At 39.8% G+C, this 14,472-nt stretch overlaps 2 protein-coding genes across 2 annotated transcripts in view; both read left to right on the top strand.

The window, feature by feature from the left end:
• Positions 1–14,472, top strand: part of LOC141319879 (protein NLRC3-like) — a 352,126-nt gene that overhangs the window by 82,746 nt on the left and 254,908 nt on the right. The gene's annotated exons all lie outside the window — the stretch shown is intronic.
• Positions 10,437–11,564, top strand: LOC141339025 (somatostatin receptor type 2-like). Its single transcript, XM_073844645.1, has one exon. The coding sequence runs from the start codon at positions 10,437–10,439 to the stop codon at positions 11,562–11,564; it is 1,128 nt and encodes a 375-aa protein (XP_073700746.1).

Here is a 14,472-nt window from a genome sequence, read left to right as displayed (position 1 = left end):
GGTCTGTCCGCTGTCTGCGTCCACTATCATGATGGTCAGTAGCTCCATGATTTCATCGGTCGACTAACAGTTTGCGGACTGTCTGTCCTGATTGGGGTGTAGCATTGCTCCCCTCTCTAAACAGGGAGGGTTCCTCCCCTATTTTAATTCTTGTCATCCTATGACAAATATGGAGCTTTAATATAAGTGTCCCACGCTAAACCCTGGGCACTTTCTGAAGTCCACAATAGTGGTAAGTGCGCACGGGATCTTTGTGCACTTCCTAAAATCCACATAAGTGGTAAGTTCCCACCAAGTTTTTGGTTTCTTTCTAAAATCCTATACGGTATGGGTTACGCGGTACTCGTTCCCATTTTTTGAGTTGGTTTAAAACCCCGGTCTCCCTGGGCCCAACTTCACTCGATATCACCTCAGATATCTCCTGACCATCTGTTATCCAGGGTGCGTTATCTGAGGATAACCCCTGCTAGAACGGTCTCTGTCTTGGGACAGGCCTGTTAGTCGCTATTTCTGAGTCAGTTCACTGAGGGAACAGGACTCGGTAGTACTGGCAGTTCCTGTTCTAGTTAAGTCTAAGTATTAACTTAGCCGTTCCTCCGAAGGAATCTCCGATTCCAACCTGAGCTGTGCTCTGGGTCCTTTGACCCATTCAGGTAAGTGAGTAACAGTTCAGGCTTTGGCCGGGGAGGTTACGTTCTGACAGCTGTCACCTCGTCCTATAGGGATAATTCTTCACAGAATTTACACTCAGTGCTCGCTACTATGCACTCCCCTCAGCATGGAGACGTTGGTATACCGTTCCCCAATAGCGACCCCTAGGGGACGCGGTGAGAGTTCCCTCGGAAGGGAACGTCTCTAGGTTACGTATGTAACCCTAGTTCCCTGAGAAGGGAACGAGACACCGCGTCCCCTAGGCTTCTTCCCATGCTTCGGACGAGAAGCTTCAGACAGTGAAGCGGCTGTATGTTTACTTCGGCGACTCTTTATACTGTGTCGCCCGGTAGTGACGTACCAGCAGCGACGTGCGCGCCGCAGTGACGTCATACGCTGTCGCCGGCCATTTCATGGAGTTTTTCTATGCATTCTTCAGACACGAGTCACGCTGCAGCGTTCCCCAATAGCGACCCCTAGGGGACGTGGTGTCTCGTTCCCTTCTCAGGGAACTAGGGTTACATACGTAACCTAGAGACGTTTTCTGATTAAAACATGACAAAAATGTTTATATGATGCAATTCTGAAATATTGGCAATTGCAAGTTATTAAGTCAGAATTGTGTGATATAAACTAGCAATTCAGTGAACATATCAGTCTTTTTTTGCCTCAGAACTGGACTTTATTCAATTGCGAGTTTATATCTCACAATTGTGAGAAAAAAAGTCAGATTTGTGAGATACAAAATCGCAATTCAAGAAAAAAAGTCAGAATTTGCCACTTTATATCTCTCAATTCTGATTTTATAACTTGCAATTGTGCATTTATATCTTACAATTCTGAGAAAAAAGTCAGAATTGCTTTTGTCAGAATTGTGATTGAATAAGAGTCCAGTTCTGAGGAGAAAAAAATACTGATGTTATTGTGATTTAATATCCCACAATTCTGACTTTATATCCAGCAATTCTGACTTTATAACTTGCAATTGTGCATTTATATCTTAGTTCTGAGAAAAAAAATCTAAATTGCGAGTTTATGATGCAATTTTGAGAAATAAAGTCAGAATTGTGTGATATAAACTAGCAATTCAGTGAACATTTTTAGGCTTTTTTTCTCCTCAGAACTGGACTTTATTCAATTGCGAGTTTATATCTCAATTGCGAAAAAAAAAAGTCAGAATTGTGAGATACAAAGTCGCAATTACGAGAAATAAACTCAGAATTTGCCCGTTTATATCTCAATTCTGACTTGATTTCTCGCAATTGTGAGTTTACAACCAACAATTCTGAATTTATATCCAGAAATTCTGACTTTATAACTCGCTGATGTGCATTTATATCTCACAGGTCTTAGAAAAAAGTCAGAATTGCAATTGAATTAAAAAAACTGATGTTATTGTGATTTAATATCCCACAATTCTGACTTTATATCTAGCAATTCTGACTTTATATCTTGCAGTTGTGCGTTTATATCTTAGTTCTGAGAAAAAAAAAATCTAAATTGCGAGTTTATGATGCAATTCTGAGAAATAAAGTCAGAATTGTGTGATATAAAATAAGCAATTCTGTGAACATATCAGTCTTTTTTTTCTCCTCTGAAGTGGACTTTATTAAATTGTGAGTTTATATCTCACATTTGCGGTAAAAAAGGTCAGAATTGTGAGATACAAAGAATTGCGAGATACAAAGTTTATTTCTCGCAATTGTGAGTTTATAACCAACAATTCTGAATTTATATCTAGAAATTCTGACTTTATAACTCGCAGATGTGCATTTATATCTCACAGGTCTTAGAAAAAAAGTTGTGAGATACAAAGTTGCAATTTCGAGGAAAAAGTCGATTTTGCTTGTTAATATCTCAATTCTGACTTAATTTCTCTCAATTGTGATTTTATATCCCACAATTCTGACTTCATAACTCGCAATTGTGCGTATTAACTTGTAGATTTTCCTTCGGCAGCAAAACCTCCACCAATATTTTTTTTTTTCCTAGCTTATAAGACTTGACCAATTTTGGAACATTCTTCCCCAAAATTTTGTTTCAGTTCCTCAGTATTTCTAGGTAAAATATCACAAATTCATTGTTCTTTCATTGCTTGTAAAATGTTTGTGAAATGTTCTTGTGAGTAGCAACAGTCAATTTTCTACATTTGTAGGCAGTGGATTCATGAACACCCAGGTCTTTAGCAATGCTTTGGGTATAACACCTTACACTTGAAAAAAACTAATACTAAATTTATTAAAATGTATTGTATTTAATTTATTGCATTGCAGATGCTTTCAAAGAACTTTTCACTGTAACTTTTATGGGTATTTTGAATGTAAAACATTGTCACGAATTTGTTGTATTTTCATTTGTAAAATACAAATGAATTGTTGTAAGCTAACCCAAACTTATTAAAGTGCGTATAGCACAATTTTTTCTTTTGTTTATTTGGCGTAATAGGCCATTTACGCAGACAAAAGGATCTAGGCATGCATATAAAACGCAGTGATGTTACACGAAATGTTACACTCAACATATTTTTGTCAGGCATTTTAGTTTGGGAAAAGTTCTTTTTCAAGTTTTATTTGATCAAAAACGAAAAGTAGCCGAGATAAACTTGCAGGAGGTGATGTGGACATTGACAAATTCGCGCATCCCAAGCTTTTAATAATAGACACTTAAAGCTTTCTTTAGATAGGCTATACTGTAACAAATTTCTCATGCCATTTTCGTTCATTTTAGTGACTCGTTTGAGAAAGATAATCACACAGAAAGCAAAAATGCAGAAAGCACATTCTACTAGTTTTCTTTATTTTACAAAACCAAAAAAGAAATTTTGTTGATATTGGGAGTGTGTAATTTTTCAGTCAATATTAAATTAATAAACAAACTGAGGTTCTCTTTGTTGTGTATTTTATAGGTTTGATAATTTGAAAACTAAAATAAGCTTGAAAGTACGGTGACGCATTGCTGCCACACACTTATTTTTTTCCCACTCAGCTATGTCGTTAAAACGAGATCTTTTCTCGTAATAATGACATCTTTTCTCGTAAAAGCGACATCTTTTCTCGTAATAACGAGATCTTTTCTCGTAAAAACGGCATCTTTTCTCGTAAAAACGACATCTTTTGTCGTAATAACGAGATCTTTTCTCGTAAAAACGACATCTTTTCTTGTAAATACGAGATCTTTTCTCGTAATAACAAGATCTTTTCTCGTAAAAACGACATCTTTTTCTCATAATAACGAGATCTTTTCTCATAATAATGACATCTTTTCTTGTAAAAACAACATCTTTTCTTGTAATAACGACATCTTTTCTCATAATAACGAGATCTTTTCTCGTAAAAACGACATCTTTTCTCGTAATAACAAGATCTTTTCTCATAAAAATGAAATCTTTTCTTGTAATGAGATCTTTTCTCGTAAAAACGGCATCTTTTCTCGTAATAACGACGTCTTTTCTCGTAAAAAGGACATCTTTTCTCGTAAAAACGACATCTTCTCTCGTTAAAGCGACATCTTTTCTCGTAATAACGAGATCTTTTCTTGTAATAACAACATCTTTTCTGGTAAAAACGACATCTTTTTCTCGTAATAATGACATATGTCATAAAAACGATCTGATGTTCGTGTTACAGATGATATGATTATGTGAGCGAGCTAAGCGCTTGTCCGCGCTGCCTTCGCCACAGCCCTGACATAAAGGAGGATGCACGCTGTCGAAGTTATATAGAAATACACTGTTTTAATCATTTTAATGTAATGGTTTCAATTGTAGCGTCATGTTTATTTGGATTAATCTCCAATCTGTCTACAATAACTGCCCTCAGACCCAGAGGATTTAAGATGATCATATCAAAACTGTTATTTCTGAATAATCGATTCGCTTGGAATATTATTTGGATGAATAAAGTTGGATTTTACAAAACATTTAAATACTAACAGAAATAAATAAATAAAAAATGACACACGGTTTGATCGTGCTATGATGATGAATTTGTTCTGTTTAACAAATGAAAAATAAATAAAGCCAGATTTTTTTGTATTTTTTATTTATTTTTTTGTTCATGAAAAGAGTGCTTATGCTTTAATATTTATTAAAAATATTAATATTTGTTATTTAATATGTGTGAGCGGCCCTGAAAAGCCACTTTTCAACTCAGCCTACTGTCTGTCCCATCATGCAGAATAAATGTTTGTCTGATGTACCGCTCTGCAAATTAGTCACAATAACGTTTCTGTGCAAGTCTCATATAAACGCAACACTGCATTAATTCGGTCAGCGGCGACAGCGCGATTACATACAGAGGAAAGAAATATAAATGTCTGCTTAATTTTATGTACTTTCACAATAACAACAAAACGTTACAAATAGCTTTTGTAAAAATAAAAGCCGTTTATTCGAGAAAAGATCTCGTTATTACGAGAAAATATGTCTTTTTAAGGAGAAAAGATCTCGTTATTACAAGAAAAGATGTCGTTTTAACAACATAGATGAGTGGGGAAAAAAAAGTGTGTGGCTGTCACACCCCTGGACTTTGAGTTGGTTTTTCCCATCCTTTTCCCCCGCTGTTTTCTGTACTTGGTTTGTTCCCATCATTACCATCACCTGTGTTTGTAATCAACATGTCTATTTAATGTGTGTGCTTCCACTGATGTTTGTCGATCGTTAAATGTTACCACGTTGTGTTCCTGTTTCTGCCTGCTTCCATTGGATTATTAAATACCTTCACTTTTACTCCGTCGTTGTTCGTGTGTTTAGTGTGAATCGTGACAGAACGATCGACCATAACAGTTTATTTTTTGTGAATTCCCCCGTTTTGTTTTACGTCTTTTTTCAGTCTTTTGTTTCCGTCGTGTTCATCACCAGTATTCACCATTATGAAACTCGCTTCAATCAACGTCCGTCCAAGGAGGGGAAACGCCATTCTGGAAGGTTACACCACCTTTATCTTCCAGGATGGCAGGGATCTAGAGGACTACGTGGAGGAGTTTATTAGCATTTGCCATCTTGCTAGCTGCGATGACGTCTGCCTTATGGAGGGATTTTGGTGTGGACTGGATGAGGATCTCCGCTTCGTCATGCCCGAAGGTGAACCAGACTGGACCCTAACTCATTATATTAACATCTTGCTGAGTGCTTGGGGTTCAGAGCTCTGCCTTGACGAAGCGGAGGAGGATTACAACGCCGTCCAGTCACACCACGCAGGCGTCTCGCAGCGTGACCCGGAACCCAGCCAATTACCACCCCGACCCGCGGAATATCAGCCTGAGCCCACCGCTGACGGGGAGCTACCGCCCGCCGCGACCAGCGTGCCATCGCAAGGAGGAGCGACAGAGCAGCTGATCGTCACGGAGCCAGAGTGGCACGAGGCGTCAGACCAGGTGTGTGAGCCGGCTGCAGTAACCGCGACGGTGGAGAAGATAGTGGAAGTTGAGAATGCTAAGGACAGCATTACCCACTGCACCACCACTGAGGGTGAGCTTAATGAGATTCCGGGAGCTTTTTCTATGGACAATGCTATGGACATTTCTGTGATTAATATGGACTATTCTGAGGATGTTTGGACTGAACTTTCTAATATCTCTGAACTTACTGCCCATCATAATTTCCCACCCACCCTCCCTCAGTTTATTAACGATAATGCGTCAGCCATGCCACCACTGCCACCTGTCAGTCCTTCTGCTCACCCTCAGCTTAACATCTGTGCAGTGGGTTCGCCGCAGGTCTGCCAGTCACCATCGGCGTCATGGCTGGAGGATTCCTCATCTCCGCCTCCAGCCTCAGAGTCCCGGACTCCGCCTCGGCCCTCCGAACCTGCGGCTCCACCCCGTCTCTCAGCTCCCTCGTCTCCACCATCGCCCGTCGGTCCACCAGCTTCACCGCGCTCCATCGTCCTTCCGGCTCCGCCTCGGTCTGTCGTCATCCCACCTTCGCCTAAGGATTCCACTCCTCCGGCTACGCCTCGTCGCTCCATCCCACCGGCTCCGTGGAACTCCTCCATCCCTCTGGCACAGCCTCAGTCCTCTGTCGCTCCGGTTCCGCCGCGGACCTCCGGATCTCCGCCTCCGCCTTGGTCGCCAGAGCCTTGGGTTCCACCTTGGCCCTCCGGATCCTCGGTGTCGCCCGGGATCATCGGCTCTCCGTCTCCGCCTCGGGCTCTACCACCACCTGCTCCGCCTCCGTCGGTCGGCCCCCGGGAGTCGTCAGCCCACTCTCCACCATGGCTCCTCCCTCCATCGGCTCCACCGTGGGGTTCCATCTTGGCTGCGGTCTGGGTATCACATGGCTCCTCCTGCTCCGGATCCCTCCCGTCTCCTCCTTGGCTCCTCCCTCCGTCATCACCTCCATGGATTATTCTGCCACCACCCTGGACTTCATTCCTGGCCCCCCTTCCGGAAGAACGTCCTCCACCAAAACCCCCTCCTAAGGACTTTGTAGTTCGGTCGGCGCGTGGACGCGCCTTTTCCGGGAGGGGGGTGTAATGTCACACCCCTGGACTTTGAGTTGGTTTTTCCCATCCATTTCCCCCGCTGTTTTCTGTACTTGGTTTGTTCCCATCATTACCATCACCTGTGTTTGTAATCAACATGTCTATTTAATGTGTGTGCTTCCACTGATGTTTGTCGATCGTTAAATGTTACCACGTTGTGTTCCTGTTTCTGCCTGCTTCCATTGGATTATTAAATACCTTCACTTTTACTCCGTCGTTGTTCGTGTGTTTAGTGTGAATCGTGACAGTGGCAGCAATGCGTCACCGTATGAAAGAAGTTTGAAAGTTAAGTAATTAGTAATATGATTACTTTTTAAATGCAGTAATCAGTAATGTAACCAAATTACAATTTTAAAGAAGTAATTAGTAATTTGTAGTGGATAACTTTTTTAAAGTAACTTACCCAACACTGTCTATAATACACAATGTATTTTGAATTTATCTTATTGAACAGGGAAATCATGTACAAACATCAGTGATGAAGAAACACCAGTCATACAGTAGCATGAAATGCTCTCTTCAGTGCACACTATGTGTCACTCTCTCTGTGTCTGTGTCTATGTTTCTCTCTCTATCTCTCGCTCTCTCTCTCTCTGAGAGGCTTGTCTCGGCACTGGTTCAAATCTCTTCAGTTTCAGATCAGATCATGTGTTCGGAAACTCCACATGTGCTCATCAGCAGAACCATGAGCCGGATCCCAATGGACTGTGCAATGCACATCAACACAAAGGTAAGAACAACAATTTCCAAGCGTATATTATATTTTTTTCCAAACATATTTACTTCACTGCAAAAAATGCTTTTCTTACTTAGATTTTCTGTCTTGTTTCCAGACAAAATTTCTACAAATTCTTGAATCAGGAAGAATTTTGTAGACAAGGAAAACTTTAGTAAACTTTAGTAAAAACAAGTCAAAATTAAGTGAGTTTTTGCTTAGAACAAGCAAAATAAACTGCCAATGGGGTAAGAAAATAAATCTTATTTCAAGCAGACAACTAGATTATTTTTCTTACCCCATTGGCAGATTATTTTGCTTGTTCTAAGCAAAAACTCACCTAATTTTGACTTGTTTGTACTAAAAACAAGACAATAATTTTTACTTGTCTAGAAAATCCTTCCTGATTCAAGATTTTTTTAGATATTTTGGCTGAAAACAAGACAAAAAATCTAAGTAAGAAAAGCATTTTATAGAACATATATGAATTTAAGAGTTATATTGAGTCGATGTTTTCGTAAAACTCTCATCTTTGTGTCTAAATAGAATAATCACCTTTCATCTTAAACGTTGCTTTATTCCTAAAGCAACACTAATTAATGATTCAAATGAAACCCTTTATAATGGCAGTCTTAGGTTTGGATGGTCAGTGAAGTGATAGACACTTTAGTCCTGGAGCTTAAGTGGTGAATGTTAGGATTAATGCAAACGTGTCCCAGAAAAAATTGAAAGCCATAAGTGGGTCTGGATTTGAGAGGGACATTGATCACTTTGCTTTTCAGCCTGTTTGTCCAGCGGGGATGATTGTGACATCAAGGACATCGCTCTCTCAAGTCAGTTACTGGACTGTGCACTGTATTAGTTTTACAGAGCAACATAAAATACAGTTTGACTGGAAACATTCATCTTTTTCACTTTGGTGCAAGAACTAAAGTATATATACATTTTGTGGTTTTCCTTTGTGGAACAGAGACACAGGGTTCCTACAGAGTTTGGAAAAGTATGGAAAAAAGAAAGCAGAGTATGAAAAGCAATTGTGTTTCCAGAGTTTTTTTTCCCCTATTTATTTTTTTTATTATAGAAAATATTATAGACTTTTATGTATGCATGAGAAACCATTAAACTTTGAATATAGGACAATGAGCCACCAATTGTGCCATCAGCCTATTTCGCGGTGTGGTTTGTATGCGTTAAAGAGACCTAAGGCCTTGAGATATGGCATACTGCCCTAATAAAAGCCACATTTTAAACACTTTTTTACAGTACCCGCACTGCAAAAAATGCTTTTCTTACTTAGATTTTTGGTCTTGTTTCCAGCCAAAATATCCAAAAATTCTTGAATCAGGAAGGATTTTCTAGACAAGTAAAAACAAGTCAATAATTTTTACTTGTCTAGAAAGTCCTTCCTGATTCAAGTTTTTTCCCCCGACATTTTGGCTGGAAAACAAGACAAAAAATCTAAGTAAGAAAAGCATTTTTTGCAGTGCACCTTTTTTATAAACCTTTTAAGTATACTTCGTGTTTGTTTAAGAATACTTAAGTAAAATTTAAGTATATTTTAAGTATATTTTATGTAAGTGTTAGTATACTTTTAAGTGTACTATTTCAATACTCTGTGGCCCACTTTCTAGTATATAAAAGTATACTTTAAGTATAACAGTAGTAAACTTTGAGTACACAACTAGTTTACGTCTATGTTTTTAGTTTGTACTGCAAGTATACTAAAAGTAAAATTATAGGTATACTGATAGTTTACTAATTAAATAGTTTTTATGCATTTCTAGTACACTTTGAAGTATAGTCTCAGTAAACTACTAGTTTGGTAGTTTTATACTGCAAGTATACTGTACTATAAGTTTTCTTTAAGTGAACTTTACATCATACTTTAAGTATACTACTATGTCCCTATTTAGGTATTTATTTGTATATATTTTGTCTTATGAATATCTGAACATACAAAACATCAAAAGAAAGAACAGGGTATTTGCTTGTAAGCAAAAACATTTTATTTTAGCTTCATGCGTTTTTTTATAAGCACTTGAATGTGGGTAAGTTTAAATAAATAATAATTAAATAAATAACATTTTGAACAAAAAGCTAAAAAAAAGGCTATTGATGATAATCAAAACTTGAACCGTCATCATTCCCTCTTCATGGGTGGACATTTTATTTCATAGCGTTACACAGTTTTCCATATTTATGGTTTTGATGCTGTTTTATGTCTGACGATTGTGGGAAGCATCTGTTGTTTCGGTTTCTTCTTGTGTTTTGGAAATTCTGTAGAGAAATGTGTAACAGCACCCCTTATAACAATGAAAACAGATTCTCAGAGCACAAGTAGAGCTCAAATATACTTAAATGTCATTTCTGAGAAGTATATAAAGAAGTAGACTAAAAGATTACTTTCCTATTTTAGTTTAAAAGAAGTATACTAATAGCGCACTTGAAGAAACTTCTTTTTGTAAGGGTGGAGGCATTACAATTATCACTGATAACAAAACAGGATATACTTCATTCACCACCATATATTTTTCTCCTCAGGCTGTATGTCCCACTTAATGGAATTGGGAATCTGAGGGAAATATATAATGGATTCCTGGACGTTTTCGTTCTCACCCAGCAACCTCCCCAGCAATCTCTCTGGACTCCCCATGTACGATGGCATTATGCTGGGCAACATATCTGAAGAAGGCCTGAGAAATGAGACTGACCAGAGCTTGACCAAAACTAGCACGGTCATCATCACCTTCATGTACTTTGTGGTGTGTGCTATTGGCCTGTGTGGAAACGCTCTGGTCATCTATGTGATCCTGCGATACGCCAAGATGAAGACGGTCACGAATATCTACATCCTGAACTTGGCAGTGGCAGATGTTCTGTTCATGCTCAGTTTGCCCTTCATCGCTATCCAGTTGGCGATGGTGCACTGGCCGTTTGGCGCAGCTCTATGCCGCGTGGTCATGACAGTGGATTCTCTGAACCAGTTCACCAGTATTTTTTGTCTGATGGTGATGAGCATTGATAGATACCTCGCTGTGGTGCATCCCATAAAGTCTACCAAATGGAGGAAGCCCCATGTTGCGAAAACCACCAACCTGGTGGTGTGGGTCGTGTCGCTTATCGTCAACCTCCCGATCGTGATCTACAGCGGACTGATCACCAAACCCGACGGCTGCTTCTGCACTATTGTGTGGCCAGAGCCACAGGAGACCTACTACACCGCCTTCATGTGCTACACCTTCTTCCTAGGTTTCTTCCTACCTCTAATGGTCATATGCCTATGCTATTTGTTCATTATCATCAAGGTGAAGTCTTCGGGAATCAGGGTGAGCTCCACCAAACGTAAGCAGTCTGAGAAAAGGGTGACTCGTATGGTGTCCATCGTGGTTGCCGTCTTTGTTTTCTGCTGGCTGCCCTTCTACATCTTCAATGTGACCTCAGTCACAGGCACCATTAGCACGACGCCTTTTTTAAGGAGTATGTTCGCCTTTGTCGTGGTGCTGGGATACGCCAATAGCTGTGCAAACCCAATATTATACGCTTTCCTGTCGGAGAACTTCAAAAAGAGCTTCCAGAACGTTCTGTGCTTGAAAAAAGCGACTGCTCTGGATGAGGGCGAACGCACAGACAGTAAACTGGCCAAGTCACGAATCATGAAAGAGGAGACAGAAACTCGCAACACGCTGCTAAATGGAGACCTGCTAACCCCCATCTGAAAAAACTAAACAAAAAAATGGGTCATTGCTTTCAAAGCTGTTTATTTGAAATCAATAAAAACTGTGGTATCCACAAATAGAATAAGAAGAGTGACTGTAAAACCCAGCTAATGTGGTTTGTATTTTAAAGCCATCTGTGATGGCTTAGTTTCCCAAAGTAATAAACTCAAAGGGATGAGTTTACCTATTTTTGGTCATCTTGCCATATTTTTCGTTCATTAGTTATGGCATTAGTTCACTTCAGAATAAAAAAACTTCTGTTATGAACCTTAGTTATTAACCCTGCTAACAAAAAATAGCTATAACCAGCCTAGGCTGGTTGGCTGGTCTTAGCTGGTTTGAGCTGGTCTCCCAACCTTTCCTAACCAGGCTGGAAAAGTGGCCAAAACCCCTCTAAAACCAGCCTGCCGACCAGCTATGACCAGCTAAAACCAGTCTAGGCTGGTAAGGCTGGTTTTAGGCTGGTGGTTTCCCAGTCTGACCAGCTAAAACCAGTCTAACCAGGCTGGGAAAGTGTCCAAAACCCCTCTAAAACCAGCCTGCTGACCAGCTATGACCAGCTAAAAGCAGCCAACCAGCCTAGGCTGGTTTTAGCTGGGGTTTTTTTATCACCAGGGAAATGTCTAGGGTCTGAGATGAGGGAACATCAAACCTATTTGGACCAATACCCAACCTAGCCTTGGCGTGTGACTAAGAGTAGCCAAGACCGGAGACAAAAAGCAAGCAAACTTGTTTTATTGTTACAGACTGTTACACGTCCCTGGTGAGAAAAAACAGCTAAAACTTGTTTTGCTGGTTTTAGCTGGTCAATCAGCCTGGTTTTAGCTGGTTTTAGTTGGTCATCAGGCTGGTTTTAGAGGGCTTTTGGCCACTTTTCCTGCCTGGCCAAGGTGGTCAGGCTGGGAAACCACCAGCTAAGACCAGCCTGGCTAGTCCAGCTACTGGAAACCAGCTACTTCCAGCCAACCAGCCTAGGCTGGTTTTAGCTGTTTTTTTTTTTTTTTTTTTCAGCAAAATAAATAGATGTGTGAAAGTAAAGAAAGTAACTATTTACAAAAGAGAAAATAAACCAGTTCTCAAAGTAAGCAAGACACCCCTGGTGAAAAAAACAGCTAAAACCAGCCTAGGCTGGTTGGCTGGTTTTAGCTGGTCATAGCTGGTCAGCAGGCTGGTTTTAGAGGGGTTTGGGCCACTGTTCCAGCCTGGCCAGGCTGCTCAGGCTGGAAAACTACCAGCTAAAACCAACCTGACCAGCCTGGGAGACCAGCTAAAACCAGATACTTCCATCTTAAACCAGCTAAGACCAGCCAACCAGCCTAGGCTGGTATTAGCTGTTTTGGGGGGGTTTTTCAGCAGGGACACCAGCAGCTTTACAAAATTGGAGAACTGGGGAAGATAAATGGAACTTGGGTTGAGCCAAAGTAAAGAAAGTGACAAAACCAAAAGTAGATCTTACTAAGCCATTTTTGATCTAAACCCCCTGCTGAAAAAAAACGGCTAAAACCAGCCTAGGCTGGTCAGTAGGCTGGTTTTAGAGGGGTTTTAGTAACTTTCCCAGCCTGGCCAGACTGGTCTTAGCTGGTCAGACTGGGAAACCACCAGCTTAGACCAGCCAACCAGCCTAGACTGGTTTTATCTGTTTTTTTTTTCAGCAGGGATAACCAAAGATAAATAAAGAAGTTGGCATCGATCCCTGACCTAGTGTGTCTAAACATCAGAAACAACCTAAATGTGCACCATGAACGTCACATGACATAACTTAACAGATCTGTGAAAAGCCTTTGAAAGCTCTCAAACATAATGGAAAGGACAGCCAGAATAGGTAAGCTGTTACATTGCAGACAAATCACATTATAAACTAAACTAAACCAAAGCCAAATGAAAGGAAACACAAAGAAAAAGCATGGAGTTTTCCTTATATAGACTGCGGGGCCGTCCCAAGCTTGTCCCAAATGACTGACAGGTGAGATGGCCTATCCGATCCAATGGTGAAAGTGAAAAGGATGGAGAAAAAGAACGGCAAAGAGAAAACTCTGGGAAAATAATACACACACACAAAAGAATTATTCAAGCAACAATTCAACATCACATAGGGACGTAACACTTCCTGTATTCAGTCGCAAAGAAATTAAGGTTTTTGAAGAAAACATTCCAGGATTTTTTATTTTACCCAAATATTGGACTTAATTAGGGATCAACAAATTGAAGGTCCATATTGCAGTTTCAAAGGTCTCTAAACCAATGGTTCTCAAACTGGGGTACGTGAGGTGATGGAAAGGGGTACTCAAACAAATGCTGAGCTTTGCCATTCATTTAAATCTTCCCCAATTTAAAGTAACATTAAAACCGAGCATGTATTTCTGACAAGGAAAATGCAGCCTTTTATTATAAAACAGGAATAACCTCATCTCTTGCAGCGTGCATATGATAGGATGCCAAAGTAGATTTGTAGCACTTAATAGCCAAGATTGTACATAAAGAGCCTATGATAAAGATCGATACAGAAACATTCCCTGTGCGAGTTATTTTTCATGTTTAAAACACGAGCAGGAACGCAGTTTTCTCTGAATATCCAAACGACTGCAAATGTTGATTTTAACAGTTAAACTAAAAGGTATTAAGTTTTTTTTACTATATGTGACCCTGGACCACAAAACCAGTCATAATGGTATTTTATTTTTAATTGAGATTTATACATAATCTGAAATGGTGTATTCCAAATATTGAGAAAATCGTCTTTAAAGTTAAAACCATTGATGTATGGTTTGTTAGGATAGGACAATATTTGGCTAAGATACTGGAATCTGTGGGTGCAAAAAAAATCTAAATACTAAGAAAATCACCTTTAAAGTTGAAAATGAAGTTCTTAGCAATGCATATTACTAATCAGAAAGTTTTGATATATTTA

The sequence above is a fragment of the Garra rufa genome, chromosome 1, assembly GCF_049309525.1.
Source record: "Garra rufa chromosome 1, GarRuf1.0, whole genome shotgun sequence".
In the NCBI taxonomy this organism is placed as follows: domain Eukaryota; kingdom Metazoa; phylum Chordata; class Actinopteri; order Cypriniformes; family Cyprinidae; genus Garra; species Garra rufa.
The sequence above is the reverse complement of the archived record's forward strand: the minus strand, read 5'-3'. Positions and strand labels throughout refer to the sequence as shown.

Bases quoted from the DNA above. Each gene is read 5' to 3' on its own strand.
- LOC141339025 (XM_073844645.1), top strand. From the start codon at position 10,437: ATGGATTCCTGGACGTTTTCGTTCTCACCCAGCAACCTCCCCAGCAAT.